Genomic DNA, 13,630 nt, shown 5'->3' with positions numbered 1-13,630 from the left:
TCCAAATAATAAAAAAAAAAAGAAAATCGAATTTTATAAATAACAGAGAAGCAACTGCTTTGCATTGCCATCTTGAAAATAATCTCAAGAAACAAGAGAGATAACTCAAAAATAATTTAAACTTGCAAAATTTTTGTTGTAATGCCTACAAATTCCCATTAATTGCTTAAAAATTATTTTCTTTATAATGAATAAACCAACTTGATTAATTTACATGAATTTTAGAATATGATTTTTGTTTCGTACATCATACATATTTTTCTGTATTTTTGTTGTTTTTGATATAGGGGGAATTTTGGACAAGAACCAAACTTCTTTTTCTTTTTTTTTAAGTATATCAATGTTTAAAAATCAATTTGGCATAAACGATAGAAAAAAATACAACCGAGTACTAACCTAAAGGCCTTTTGTTTTTGTAATATGACATTGTTCCCAACCACATATCAAGATGGACCCCTATAATATCTCCTTGGCTGAATTTAGATGTGTACAGTGCCTTTTTTGCTTTATGGTATGTGACTCCAGTATAAGATAAACCCCAACTATCTTCATCTCGGCCAAGGAGGCTGCAAAAAGCATGTCTGTATTTATTAAGATCAATGTTCACTGTGCTAACACCAACCATCTACAAAAAAAAAAAATAAATTAAAAAAAAAACAAGTATTCAATATGCAAACAAATAGTTTATTACAACATATATAAAGTTAAGAATGTATATATTTATATTATATTTCTCTTTGTCTGTTCCAGTTTTTCTTGGAAACTATAGGTCTAATCTGACTGAAATTTTGTATAGACCTTTGTTATGATAAGGTGCAGTGAACTAAGTATTATGGCATTTGTTCGATGCACATTTAGGGATTAATAGCAATAGGTCACCACAATACCACATTTACTCTATAAGTTTTCTTGGAAACTACTGCAATGATCTGGTTGAAATTTTGTATGGACCTTTGTTATGATAAGGTGCAATGAACCAACTAGTATTCGTTTGATACACAATTAGGGATTAATCACCACAACACTGCTTTTACTCTAGAAGTTTGGTATAAAGCACTCATTCCAAGAAAACGGGCTATAACTTTTGTCCAATTTTAATGAGCAAAAAGTATAGTTTTTGTATATTTTGTTTATTCTAAATTTTCCTTTGTTAACTATAAGATCTTGAAGCTGAACGAAAAAATGTAGGCTGCCATATTTTATTTTTTACTGGGGTTGAAAGAGTTATAAACAAAATCTTATTTTAAAATGAAAAAACTTTCAGTTTCAAAACGTTAAAAGTATACAGGTCAATAGAAAACTGCATTTTCGAACCATTTTAAATTTTTAGGGTTATTCATTAAATTTTTTTCACCACTAACCCTAAATCTGACTAGCAAGGTCAAATTATTTGTTATATATTTTGCTTAGTTTTTGATTTCTCAAGAAAGATTGAATCTGGACGGGGTGTCGGGAGATGTATGCAGAAGAGGATACTCTGATGGTATGGCTATGTTGAAAGAATGAATGAAAGTTCTTGGGTCAGTATATGTAGACCAGTTGAGGTAGCAGGTTCACAAAAAACATGAGAAAGTGATAAAAACTGGCTTAAAAATGAAGGATAAATAAAGACCTGGACAGAGATAGGTCAGTTTGGAAGTCAATTTCTTAAATCCGTCCAATGCATGTCAGCATGTAAAACGGACATTAACCCAAATGTGATGGTGATGATGATGAATTCAATAGATCGTACATAGTATTTGAACTTTCAGGAATTGACCCAGAAAAAACTACCGTAACATATTATCTAATTGTTACATCTTATTTGCTTATGTAATATTTTTTTACCATTTGTTGTTTATAATATATTATTAATTTGTTTATAATTTCATCATTGACATTTTCATCTGCAAATGATGTATCATCCGTTTTGCTGATGCTTTGCATTCTTTTATTATAGATTTGCCTGTCAGAGCAGAGAATCCGAATGATTAATATACTTTATTGTCCTTGTTGTGATGTGGTTTGTGAGCAGTAAGACACATTTATGAAGAAAGAATTGGATGAAAACGATTCTATGAAGATTAACAGTATAAATAATTTAACAATTTACAATTAGGAGAATTACTATGAAAGTGTAAAGGTTCGCTATGCTGATGTCGGTAAACGTCTTGATTAAATTACTCTCTGTTTATTACCGTGTGGTTGAAATCAGGTGTACAAACTCTCCTTTAAAATGTCTTTTAGGAAAGGGAGATAACTTTGTACCTTAAAGTTATTTCTCTTTAAATAGAACTAACCTTAAATATGACTGAAAAGGTAACCACACATAAAAAGTAGTCTCCCTTAAAAAAAAAAAATACACAAAATTTATTTCCCATTGCAAATTTTTTTTATTAACTGCTTTAAAACATTAGAATAGCCCAGATATGAAGCCTCATTTTATGTTAAATTTATGTGAAACTGATTTTCTACTCTAAATTCTAAAAGTATCGACTTATTTTCTTCCTGACAAGTTTTTCAGGGTGTTAACACATCATCACCTAAAGAAAGAACCAAACAGACAAACTAAGAGAACTGTAACATATCTTTTACCAAACGTAATAAAATTAAATTTTCTAGTGACCTATATACTTTCAATGTGCTGAAATCGTTTTAAAGTATTTTTATTTCAAAATAAGTTAAAGTATCTCGAGGCTGAATGAAGAATATAGATTGATATGCTTAATTTTTTACTGGGTTTTAAAATGAGCTATTTACACAATGTTATTTTGAAATTAAAAATAAAGCAAATTTAAAACAGTTTCAGAACAGTCAAAAAGTATACAGGTTGGTAGAAAATTAAAATGAAATGCATTTGGCAAAAGTTATTTGTTGTAATTGTTTTTTCTTTGTTTTCTTGACTACTATAATGATATTGCTAACTATATTGCAAGATTACCAAAAATTAACGTTGCTTACAAAACGTGCTGAAAACGAGAAAAAAAAATGTTATTGTTTCTTACCATATCAGTACCATAAACAGTTGACATCATCTTCACTTCCCAGTAATGTTGGTTCTCTTTCATGGAACCTGTTCCACGAACAGCTGCTGTACCGCAACTGTAATCCATGTGAAATATCACTTCTCTGTGATCCTGTTTGAGATGACACGCAGACGATTTGGAATCTTCATCCCAAACCCAATCAAAATCTGAAAAAAAAAAAAAAAATGAAATTACAAAATATAAGATTAAAAAAAAAATTAAAAAAAAGGATCTTGATTCCAATAATGTTTAATAAGAAAGGACCATCAAAATATAGGAGCTTTTTTATCTTTATATAAAGTTAGGTATGTGTACATGTTTATATATTTGTATATACAGAATTCACAACTAAAATAATTAACTGATCATAATGAATTTTGAAGCACACCTGGTAGACATAAGGGGTAGTTTGGTTGTTTTGCTTTACAGCATATAAACCTTTTTCAGGTTATTTATATTGTCGAATCCAGTAATTTAGCAAAAAAGTGTTTATGTTTCAAGTTCTTTATATCTTAAAATACTTATTTATGGTGTTTGGTTTCTTTGTTTTGTAGAGAAAAATTGCTGTTTTTGTTTTTGCAAAGAGAAAAGAAAAAATATCAATGTTTGGTGCATTTTAGGTCAGGATTGGTTGGTTGGTTGTTTGTTTTTGTTTTACGGCATATCAACCTTTTTCAGGTTATTTAATGCCGAATCTAGTTATTTTGAGGAACGATTTTTAATGGAGTATATATATTTTTTTTTACGTCAGATTCTATTTAACCCATAGTTGGGACCCTAACAGGTACTAAACTCCGGGTCAGAGTGGACCTGGGAGCAATAGCAATTAAAGGGTGGCTCCACACTCCCCAAAGCCCGCAAGGTGGGGCCTCACCATCGGATATAGTTTTAGGTCATATCCAGGACTCATTTAGGTCAGGAAGTCAGCATCTTCAGACAGCTTGATCTAGTAGCACCATGTACAATATTGGAACTATGTGCATGTGTTTATATATTTATATCTACAGTATTCGCTACTAAACTAATTAACTGACCGTAAAGAATTTTGAAACACAGCCGGTAGGCATTACGATAAGTTGTATTTAGTTTAATTTAGTTTTATGTAAAGGAGGCAAAAAATTGATGCTGCTCATGAAAAAAATCTACATAATTTAAAATTTTTATGAAATCTTTAATTTCAAAAATTTAGATAATTTCAAATTTATATGAAATATTAGCAATGCGTATCAGACACCACTTAATAAATATTCCCCCAATTTCAATTTCTTTGGGGAATTTTAAAATGGGCATAATATTGGCATAATCCTTCACTTGAAAATTTAAATATTTCAGATTTACATTAAATTTCAGCCATAGAAATTAGACACGAATTAAACAAGGTTTGCTACATTTTGATTTCTTTTTATGACCTTTTCTGTTAAAGCCTTAAATAGACTTTGATCAAAATTAGAAAAAGGATTGTAAACATAAGGCTTAGTATCATTATCTCTTGATTTTGATCTTCATAAGGCAACACAAAAGTGGGAAAAAACTGTTCCATTCATGGAATTCATTTTACCCATCCTGGAACGGGTATCCTACTCGATTAAACAAACTTTATACAACCCAGTCTTCTAATAGAAAGGCTGTGGAGTTATAGGTAACCCAAACACTGAACCCAGACTAACTCCTGAAATGGCGTTAGTAATAATTTTATGTACATATACAATTAGTTGTATGTACTTAGCATTGCTTGGGATTCTATCAAGTGGTTTTAGTTTTTAATTTTTGTTTGCAAAGTTTTTAAACTTATACTTTTTATGACTAACATTTTCTAATAATTTCTCACCTCTATATAATTTATAGAGGATTACTTTTATATTATTTACTGTTAATCAAATATTGAAATTAAAACATGCAATTACATTATATATATATATTATATATATATATATATTATATATATATATATATATATATATATATATATATTCTTAAAAATATGTCACATTAAAAGGAATAAGCACAAGTATTTTACTCATTTTCAAAATGTTAGTCTTTTATTTGCATACAATTGTTTCAGCCTTCTGTGTTGGCATACAAGTATAACAGTTCATCAATTATAATTTTGCACAATCATCAGCGCATAGGAAAAAAAAAACAATTTTGCAAAAGTTTCACAGCCCACATTAATACAGTGAGTATTCATTCATTATATATATATATATATATATATATATATATATATACCATTAATTTATTTTTAATAGTTGAAAAAGAATAAATTACTTTGTATTATTCGAAATTTTAAAAGACTGTAAGCGCTGGAAGCATTTTATATCCAATAATTATATATCGATTAAAGCAATATTACCTTGATAAAATTAATTATAGTTTTATAACAATTTGGCTCAATTAATGATTAAATGATCAAATAATACTGAAATAATTAAATTTAATTTTCAAAAAAAAAAAAAAAAATACAATACAGTAAGAAAAAAATCTATGGCTAAAAGAAAAAAAAAAAAAAAAATAGTGTAAATTAAATTAAAATAAAAGAACAACCCTGGCCACGCCGGGTAGATAGGACTAATTTATAATTTGCTTTATACAGTTTTGTACTTTTATGCTATTACTGCCACATTCTGACTCAATTTCTGTTTTTTTTTTTTAATATTTTTTTTTAAATTACATTTTCACCCTAAACAAGGCACAGTGCCACTTTGCTGTAGGGGGCTACGATCAGGGACACGAGTTGAAGCGATACTATGTAGGGAGTTGAGCAGCAAAATGTCTGTTCACATTACACTTGAACTTCTGCATGTCAGTACAATGTGGAAAGCAGGAAACCGGAAGCGAATTCCAAAGTCTAGCAGTTCTGAGGAAGAAACTATTAGAGTAAGAGGTTTTCTTACATCTAGGGATCTCAACTGTGTAAGGGTGGGACTTTGCTGCTTGTCAGGTTTGTTGTAGGTATTTACGTCGAGGAGGTACAAAGGCTAGTAGTTTGTTGGAGCATCCACCATTAAACTACTTGTAGAACAGGCAGAGGGATGCAACATTTCATCGATGGGACAGAGGTTGAAGCTTAAATGACAGTTCAGGACCTATCAGTTTTTTTTTTTAATATTTTTTTTTAAATTACATTTTCACCCTAAACAAGGCACAGTGCCACTTTGCTGTAGGGGGCTACGATCAGGGACACGAGTTGAAGCGATACTATGTAGGGAGTTGAGCAGCAAAATGTCTGTTCACATTACACTTGAACTTCTGCATGTCAGTACAATGTGGAAAGCAGGAAACCGGAAGCGAATTCCAAAGTCTAGCAGTTCTGAGGAAGAAACTATTAGAGTAAGAGGTTTTCTTACATCTAGGGATCTCAACTGTGTAAGGGTGGGACTTTGCTGCTTGTCAGGTTTGTTGTAGGTATTTACGTCGAGGAGGTACAAAGGCTAGTAGTTTGTTGGAGCATCCACCATTAAACTACTTGTAGAACAGGCAGAGGGATGCAACATTTCATCGATGGGACAGAGGTTGAAGCTTAAATGACAGTTCAGGACCTATCAGGTTGGTGACTCTTTTGAACCCCGTCCAAGAGTGAGAGACTAGTAGCAGATGTACCACCCAAAATGTGACAACAATACTCCATACATGGGTGAATGGTCACCTTGTAGAGGTACAGGATACTTTCAGACGTAAGTACTTTTCTAGCACAGTAGAGAGAGCCCACCTTCTTCGCAGCAACCTTGGCAATGCTTTCGATGTATCTGTTCCAATTAATGTTCCTTGTGAATGTTAAGTCGAGGAGTTTGAAAGAAGTATTTTCAGGTAATGCATCTTTAACCATAGCTATTGGTGGTTGAGAAGGTTTCTTATAATTATTGAAGGAAACAAACTTAGTCTTAGCAGCATTAAATGTGACCATCTATTTTTGTCCCCATTCCACTACAGGTTTTCCTCTAGCGTTTCTGCCATTGCCTTAGATATGCGTTCATCTGTTTTCCCCTAGTGTCTGTTATAGAGCGTAGTGCCATCAGCAAATATACGCATCTCAGAGACAATTCTCTAATTTAAAAGATCATTTTACCATCAATTTTATTATTATTCCTATTCCTTCCAGAATTTATTTATATCTCCCTATATTTCAGACTTATTGAACTCACATCCCCTAGTGCATCATGACAACCCCCTTAGCCCCCTAATCCTATTACATGCTGTTAGAAATTTCAGAATGCAAGGGTGATTATTTCAACCAATGGTATTGCGTTGTTCAGTTGCTAAGAAGGATTCAGAATTGGCGGGAATCTTGTGTTTCAAAAAACAGATTTCAATATGATGCCGAGCAAAGCCGACACGCGAAATCTCGCTCCAGGCCTAATGAACTAAGGCATGGTTCTACCCCATTTATTTCTCCGCTCATTTAAATGCGGATATTAGCCGGAGGCTAAAAGGTTCTACGGATTAATTACTTCCTTATCATTGCCCGCAAAGGGGCATATTATTTTATGATCATCGATCACAAAGTGCGTTGATCGTATCAGTCTGGAAGGATTTCGCGAACCCTCAACCAATTCTACGAGCAGCCGAGTCTACCAGCATCTTCACAAGAAGAAAACTACCTTCGCCTTTCAAGGCATGAACTACAACTACCTTCGCCTTTCAAGGCAAGAACTACCCGCCATTTGGCAGAAGCTAAAAAGGGCACTCTTTTGCAATATGGACTCCTCTTTTACCCTTTTGTAAATAAAATTATTCTTGGATTTAAGGTGAGCCTTTGTTGCTTTTCTGAGTCTCTTTCATTCTGCCATAGGCAAAAACGAGTAAGAGAATTTCTTATATCCAATATGCGATTATCCCAGTTTGGCTTATACTACCCTAATCATAATAGCTCCCCAACTTTTCCTCTCCACTTCTACACCATTTACCCTTTATCAAAGATACCCCAATACTTCTTTCCTAATGAGCCTATCGTTGGACATCACATTTCTTATTTGTTACTTAACACACCCTCTCTCCTCTTCTGATGAGAAGCATTAGGCTTCGAAATACCTAGATATGAAGAGCTTTTATATCCCTCACCTCTATTGATGTTGTATTACCTTTATTGAATTGATAATTAAATCTATATACCCTAGTACATATTTTTGTATTGTTGATTTTTTTCCTGGCATATTTCATTAAATAAAATAGACGTTTTTTGTCTACTAATTCTATTTTCGATCTTTCCAATTTCTGAATGACAGTCTTCACTTCTGGGGAGAACTGGCTGATGTTATCACCATGTTTATCATAAGTCCGAGTACTTTTCAATCCTTCAGGATTCATCGTCAGGGATAAATTAATCTAACTGGTTTTGAATAATTTATAAAGTTTTTATTTATGTATTTTTTTATAATTAACCAATGAATATAAACATGGTGATTACATCAGCCAGTTCCCGCCAGAAGTGAAGACTGTTATTCAGAAGTTGGAAAGGATCGAAAATAGAATTAATAGACAAACAACGTCTATTTTATTTAATGAAATATGCCATAGAGAAAAAAATGGCTGCCTGAATATACACACATATAACGTTAATTTATTTTTAATAATTGAAAAGGAAAAGCATAAATTAGTTTGTATCATTCGAAATTAGAAAGGAATTTCAAAGCATTTAAACCGTTGAATAAAAAAATTATTTATACTGGTTTTTAAACTTTTAAATTCTTACGCATTAAAAGATTGAAAGTGTTGGAAGTATTTCACATCCAATAATTGTATATTGATCAAAACAATATTACCATAACAAAATTAGAGTTTTATAACAATTTGGTTCAATTAATAGTTAAATGATCAAAGAATACTGTAAAAGTTAAATTTTAACTTTCAAATAAAAAAAATATATAGGCAAAAAAAAAGTGTATAGCTAAAAGCAAAATCAAATAGTGTAAATAAAAATTAAAATAAAAATAAATAAAAACCCCTGACAACGTCGGGTAGATAGAGCTAATTAAAAATAATTTTACTTGTTGTAATCATTTTAAAAACATTTTTATGGTTTACTGATAGGCTGCCCAGCGTTACCCGGTCGTAAAATATGCGTAAATATTATATTTTAATTCATACAGAAACTGGGTTATGTGCATGAGAATATTATGTTGTTTTTTTTTTTTCTAAATAGTTTACTTCTAGTAAGTCAAAAAAAAAAAAAAAAATACCCGAGCTGAGATCGAAACCAAAACCGAAAGACACTGAGTCAAGTAGAACAACCATTCAGCCAGCTTGACAGATTGACAACTTGATCTGATTTGTTAGAGAAGCTAGTTTCATCAATCAAGTATTCATAGTTATTTGTTTAAGAGATGTGTGAAAAAGGGATTTTATTGTATCATTATATACAGAGAGAATTATCTTGATAAAATTAACATAATGTAATGGTCGAAATCAGTCTCATAATTAATTATCGTTGCATAAGTGTGCCATAATAATTACAAACATGTATCGTGTGTACGCATGTAATAACTACCTTTGTGTAATATGCGTAAGCATGCCGGAATAATTATTGTTTACTTTTATTTACCTAAAACAAGGCATATTGTCACCGAGATGCAGGGAACTACTGTGAATTAGGGGGCCATATCCATAGGGGCATACCAAGTGAGAAGTTGTGCAGCGAAATGCTTTTTCACATTACATTTAAATTTCTGCATGTTAGTAGTCAGGGAAACAAGGAACAGAGAAGGAATTTTATAAAATATAAAATTTAGCAATCCCAGAAACTATTCTAGAAGGAGGCAATTTTAATTTTTGTCCCAATTCAGAGTGGTCCCTTTTTAGGAACTGGATTTTCTCTACATCAAAAACCAACCCGTGTCTAACCTTGCTCTTATGGGGTAGCTAGTAAATACGAGGGGTGTACAATAAGTAATGCCCCTGACCCAATTCCAGTTGTCTGAGCTAGCTGAAATTTTGCATGTGCAATGATTTATATCTCTACGGGTTAAGTGGCAAATTACAGCTCTGAACTAATTGTGGTTTCTATTTTACAGATGTTTGAACTGAGTCAGGTGTGAAATGGAGCCTGTTGAATGTCGAATAATGACCCGTGTTTTGTATTTGAAAGGACGCACACCACAGGAGACTTTTGATGAAATGAAAGAAACTCATGGTGATAATGCCCCATCATATGACCTTGTAAAACGCTGGCATCGTGAATTCAAACATGGCTGGAAGTCTGTGGAAACAGCTCCCAGACCTGGTCGCCCCCCCCCCTCCTTCTGCCATTGATGAGGCATCTGTCTGTCAAGTTGAGGCTGCCATTTTGGAAGATCGGCGCATTACTATTCGCCAAATAGCCCAAGATGTCAAGATTAGTACAGGGTCTGTGGAAACTATCATTCATGACCATTTGTATATGCATAAGGTGTCTGCCAGATGGATTCCCAGGTTGCTCACACCATTCCAGAAGCGAAAACGTGTCAAGTGCTCGAAGATGAATTTGGAGATGTGCCAAGAAGATGAGTCAAAGTTTTTCCAAAGACTGATTATACAGGATGAAACCTGGGTCCATCACTATGATCCAAAGACCAAAGCTCAGTCAATGCAGTGGAAGCACTTGGACTCACCACCTCCAAAGAAGGCAAGAGTGCAGCCCTCCGCTGGCAAGGTCATGCTCACAGTCTTCTGGGACCAGGACGGAGTAGTGATGACAGATTTCCTGGCAAAGGGTACCACAATTACAGGAGCCTATTATGCTTCAGTTTTGAGGAAATTAAGGGAAGCTATCAAAATCAAGATGTGGGGCAAGATCAACAAAGGTACCCTCCTCCTGCAAGACAACGCTCCGGTCCACAACTCGCATGTCGCCAGATCAGAAGCACGGGCGTGTGGTTATGAAATCCTACCCCATCCTCCCTACTCTTCTGGCCTTGCATCCTCTGACTTTCACCTCTTCCCAGCCATGAAGTTGTTTTTGAAAGGAAAGCGTTTCCCAGATGATGCAGCCTTGATTTCTGAAGTCACGTCGTGGTTGGAGGACCAACCTGGGGTGTTCTACAAAAACGGTCTCCAGAGCTGCATCAAACGATGGGAGAAATGCATAACTCTGGGTGGTTCCTATGTAGAGAAAGATTAATAACTGTGCCAAGTTTCGTTGCTCTACTGCTATGAGAAGTGGATCAGGGGCATTACTTATTGCACGCCCCTTGTAGGTACACTATTTCTGCAATGTTTTGCTTCTTTTTTTTTCAAATATTTTTTTTTGTTTCGTTTGTGTATTATAAGTTTTGCAAATAAAACTGTATTGTTTAAGTTTTATTTTAGTATGCATGTAAATAAATATTTAATACTAGCATTTCAGCCCGGCATTGCCCGGGTGTTTGGAGATGCATGTTGAGCAAAAAAAAAAAAAAAAAAAAAAAAAGTGGTAGTAGGAAGGCAGGCTCGAACCCGTCCGTACCGCAAACGAGGAAAAGAACGGGAAAAAAACCTGACGTCTTTGCTCTTATGACCACCGCTAAACCGGAAGTGACGTAGGTTTAAATTAAGGCTAGACAATCGAAAGGAGAGGATGACTTTCAAAAATATCAGCGAAAAAAGCGACCCCCCCCCCCTGTAGAATAGTGCCCAGTTGAAGGTGAAGAAATTAATGTTTTTAGCCAATTTTTCGATATTTGTCATCTGAAAGGTCAAACTTCAAAACGATACTGATGTTAGTAAAATCCATCGCCTCTGTCGAAAGTTTTAGGCAGACATGCAAACATACATACATACATTTATATATTGGTAACTAAAAATTTTCGAACCAAACCGATTAAAAAGCTTGCCCTATCTCTGAATACCCTTTATGTAAAATTTCAAATGTTTAGTCCAGAAATTGTCTGAGTAATTTGGTAGAGACCGCAGAGATCTTTTCTTTTTTTTTTTTTTAACTTTGACCCCTATTATGACCCCTTAACATTTATTGTTTTGGGCTCAAATCAAGTTATTAAGTTAGATTCATGTTCAAGGAACCTATATCTAAATTTTCAAGTGTTTAGACCCAAAATTGGCGGAGGAGTTTGGTAGAGTTCTCAAAGGTCAAATCGTTGAACTTTGACCCCTTAACAGCCAAATTTCTGGCCGAAAACCGATCACAAAGATTTTCTCAAATCTCAGTACCCTGTATATCAAATTTCAAGTCTGTAGACTTAAAATTGACAGAGTTATTGTGTAGGGAAATGTACACAGACACGTTCACTTTTATAGATATATAGATAAGCTGCATTTTTTCTTTTATAAATCTTCAAATTTACAAAATAAAATGATTTATAAACTATCTCTATAACATTCATTTATTTAATTTTTATTTCTATACTTTTTGTTTAATAAAAACTTTGCAACATTATTTAAAAAAAAAAAAATCTTTAATCTTCAAAATTTACAAAATAAAACTTTATATCATTATGTAATTTTGACTACTGTTCTCATCTTGAGTCTTATTTACACAACATTTCGGCCGTTGTAACCTCCAAAGATGTATCTTGCTAAAATTCCATGCATATTCCTGAATTCGATAGTATACACCCGAAGAAGGTCAGAGGTACCACTGATGAAACATTGTGTGAATAACACTCAAGATGAGAACCGTAATCTGCATAATCCAAATCGTCATCTCAAAAATTCAGAAACAAAACTTTTTTTTTTTAATTAAAAAATCTTCAAGGCCAACGTTTTGTTTATAATTCAAATAAAAGAAAATATGTAAAGTCAAAATATGTCCTTCTAGTTTTTGCTGAGTCTGGGAGTGTTTCAAGCATAATTGATCAAGAAAATATTACAAAATGGGAAAATCTCAATTATAAAATAATAGAAAATGATGTAACATTTCCAACAGAATCTGATAAAAAGATATGCAATTCATAAAAAAGCTGAATGCTACAGATTACTTTTAACAAATTATTTTATGGAAATTAAAGCAAATTAACTGAGGTCAAAGAGAACACTTTTTTTTTTTTTTAATAAATTCATAATGAGTATGTTATTAAAAAACAAAAAACATCAAATTTATTGAAAATTTTTTTTTTTTAATTCCAGATCTAAACTATATAATTATAAATTTGAGTTATGTGCTCTTATCTCAGTTCTAAAATTGTTTATAAAGATGGCGACTATATTTTTACAAGCAAATTTTCATTTCCTTTCACATGTATGATACAACTTGCTTTTTAGTGTTACTTTTTAGTGTTACTTTTTAGTGTTACTTTTTCAAATCAAGTGATTAAAATATAAACTCCCAGTGTGCCCCTTTTTGGAGAGCTTTATTTTCTTATTAAAAACAGACCTTGTGTCTAACTTTGCTCTTATGGGTCCCAGTGTTTTTTTTCTGTTTTGTTTTTGTTGTTGTTGTTTTTTTTTTTTCGAGGAGAGGGGGGGGCGATATGCGAATCTACACTTACTCAAGTGAGGTACTTTCATCTTAAATTACCTTTAAAGGCTAACTTTCTATACTACTACTACGGAGCAAAAGAAAAAAAAATAAGGTCAAGTTAATTGTGACGTCACGGATGTACAAATAGCTTAGTCATAGGCGAACGCCCTACGAAACAGCATCTCGGTCATAATAGGCATATTTCCTGATACTTTAAAAGAATTCAAAGAAAAAGAGATTTTAATATTTTTCTTTTTAT

General features: G+C 32.8%; 1 protein-coding gene across 1 annotated transcript in view; it reads right to left on the bottom strand.

The window, feature by feature from the left end:
* Nucleotides 1–13,630, bottom strand: part of LOC145292977 (SPRY domain-containing SOCS box protein 3-like) — a 39,783-nt gene that overhangs the window by 14,612 nt on the left and 11,541 nt on the right. Inside the window, exons 2-3 of the mRNA XM_080139217.1 lie at nucleotides 2,985–3,172; nucleotides 397–625 (exon numbers count right to left, since the gene is read on the bottom strand). Of these exons, the coding sequence (XP_079995343.1) occupies nucleotides 397–625; nucleotides 2,985–3,172 (417 nt within the window). The remainder of the gene's footprint in view (nucleotides 1–396; nucleotides 626–2,984; nucleotides 3,173–13,630) is intronic.

This window comes from Euprymna scolopes, chromosome 14 (assembly GCF_053919585.1).
Source record: "Euprymna scolopes isolate OS-2025 chromosome 14, ASM5391958v1, whole genome shotgun sequence".
NCBI classification, from domain to species: domain Eukaryota; kingdom Metazoa; phylum Mollusca; class Cephalopoda; order Sepiida; family Sepiolidae; genus Euprymna; species Euprymna scolopes.
This window is presented reverse-complemented; position numbering and strand designations above follow the sequence as displayed.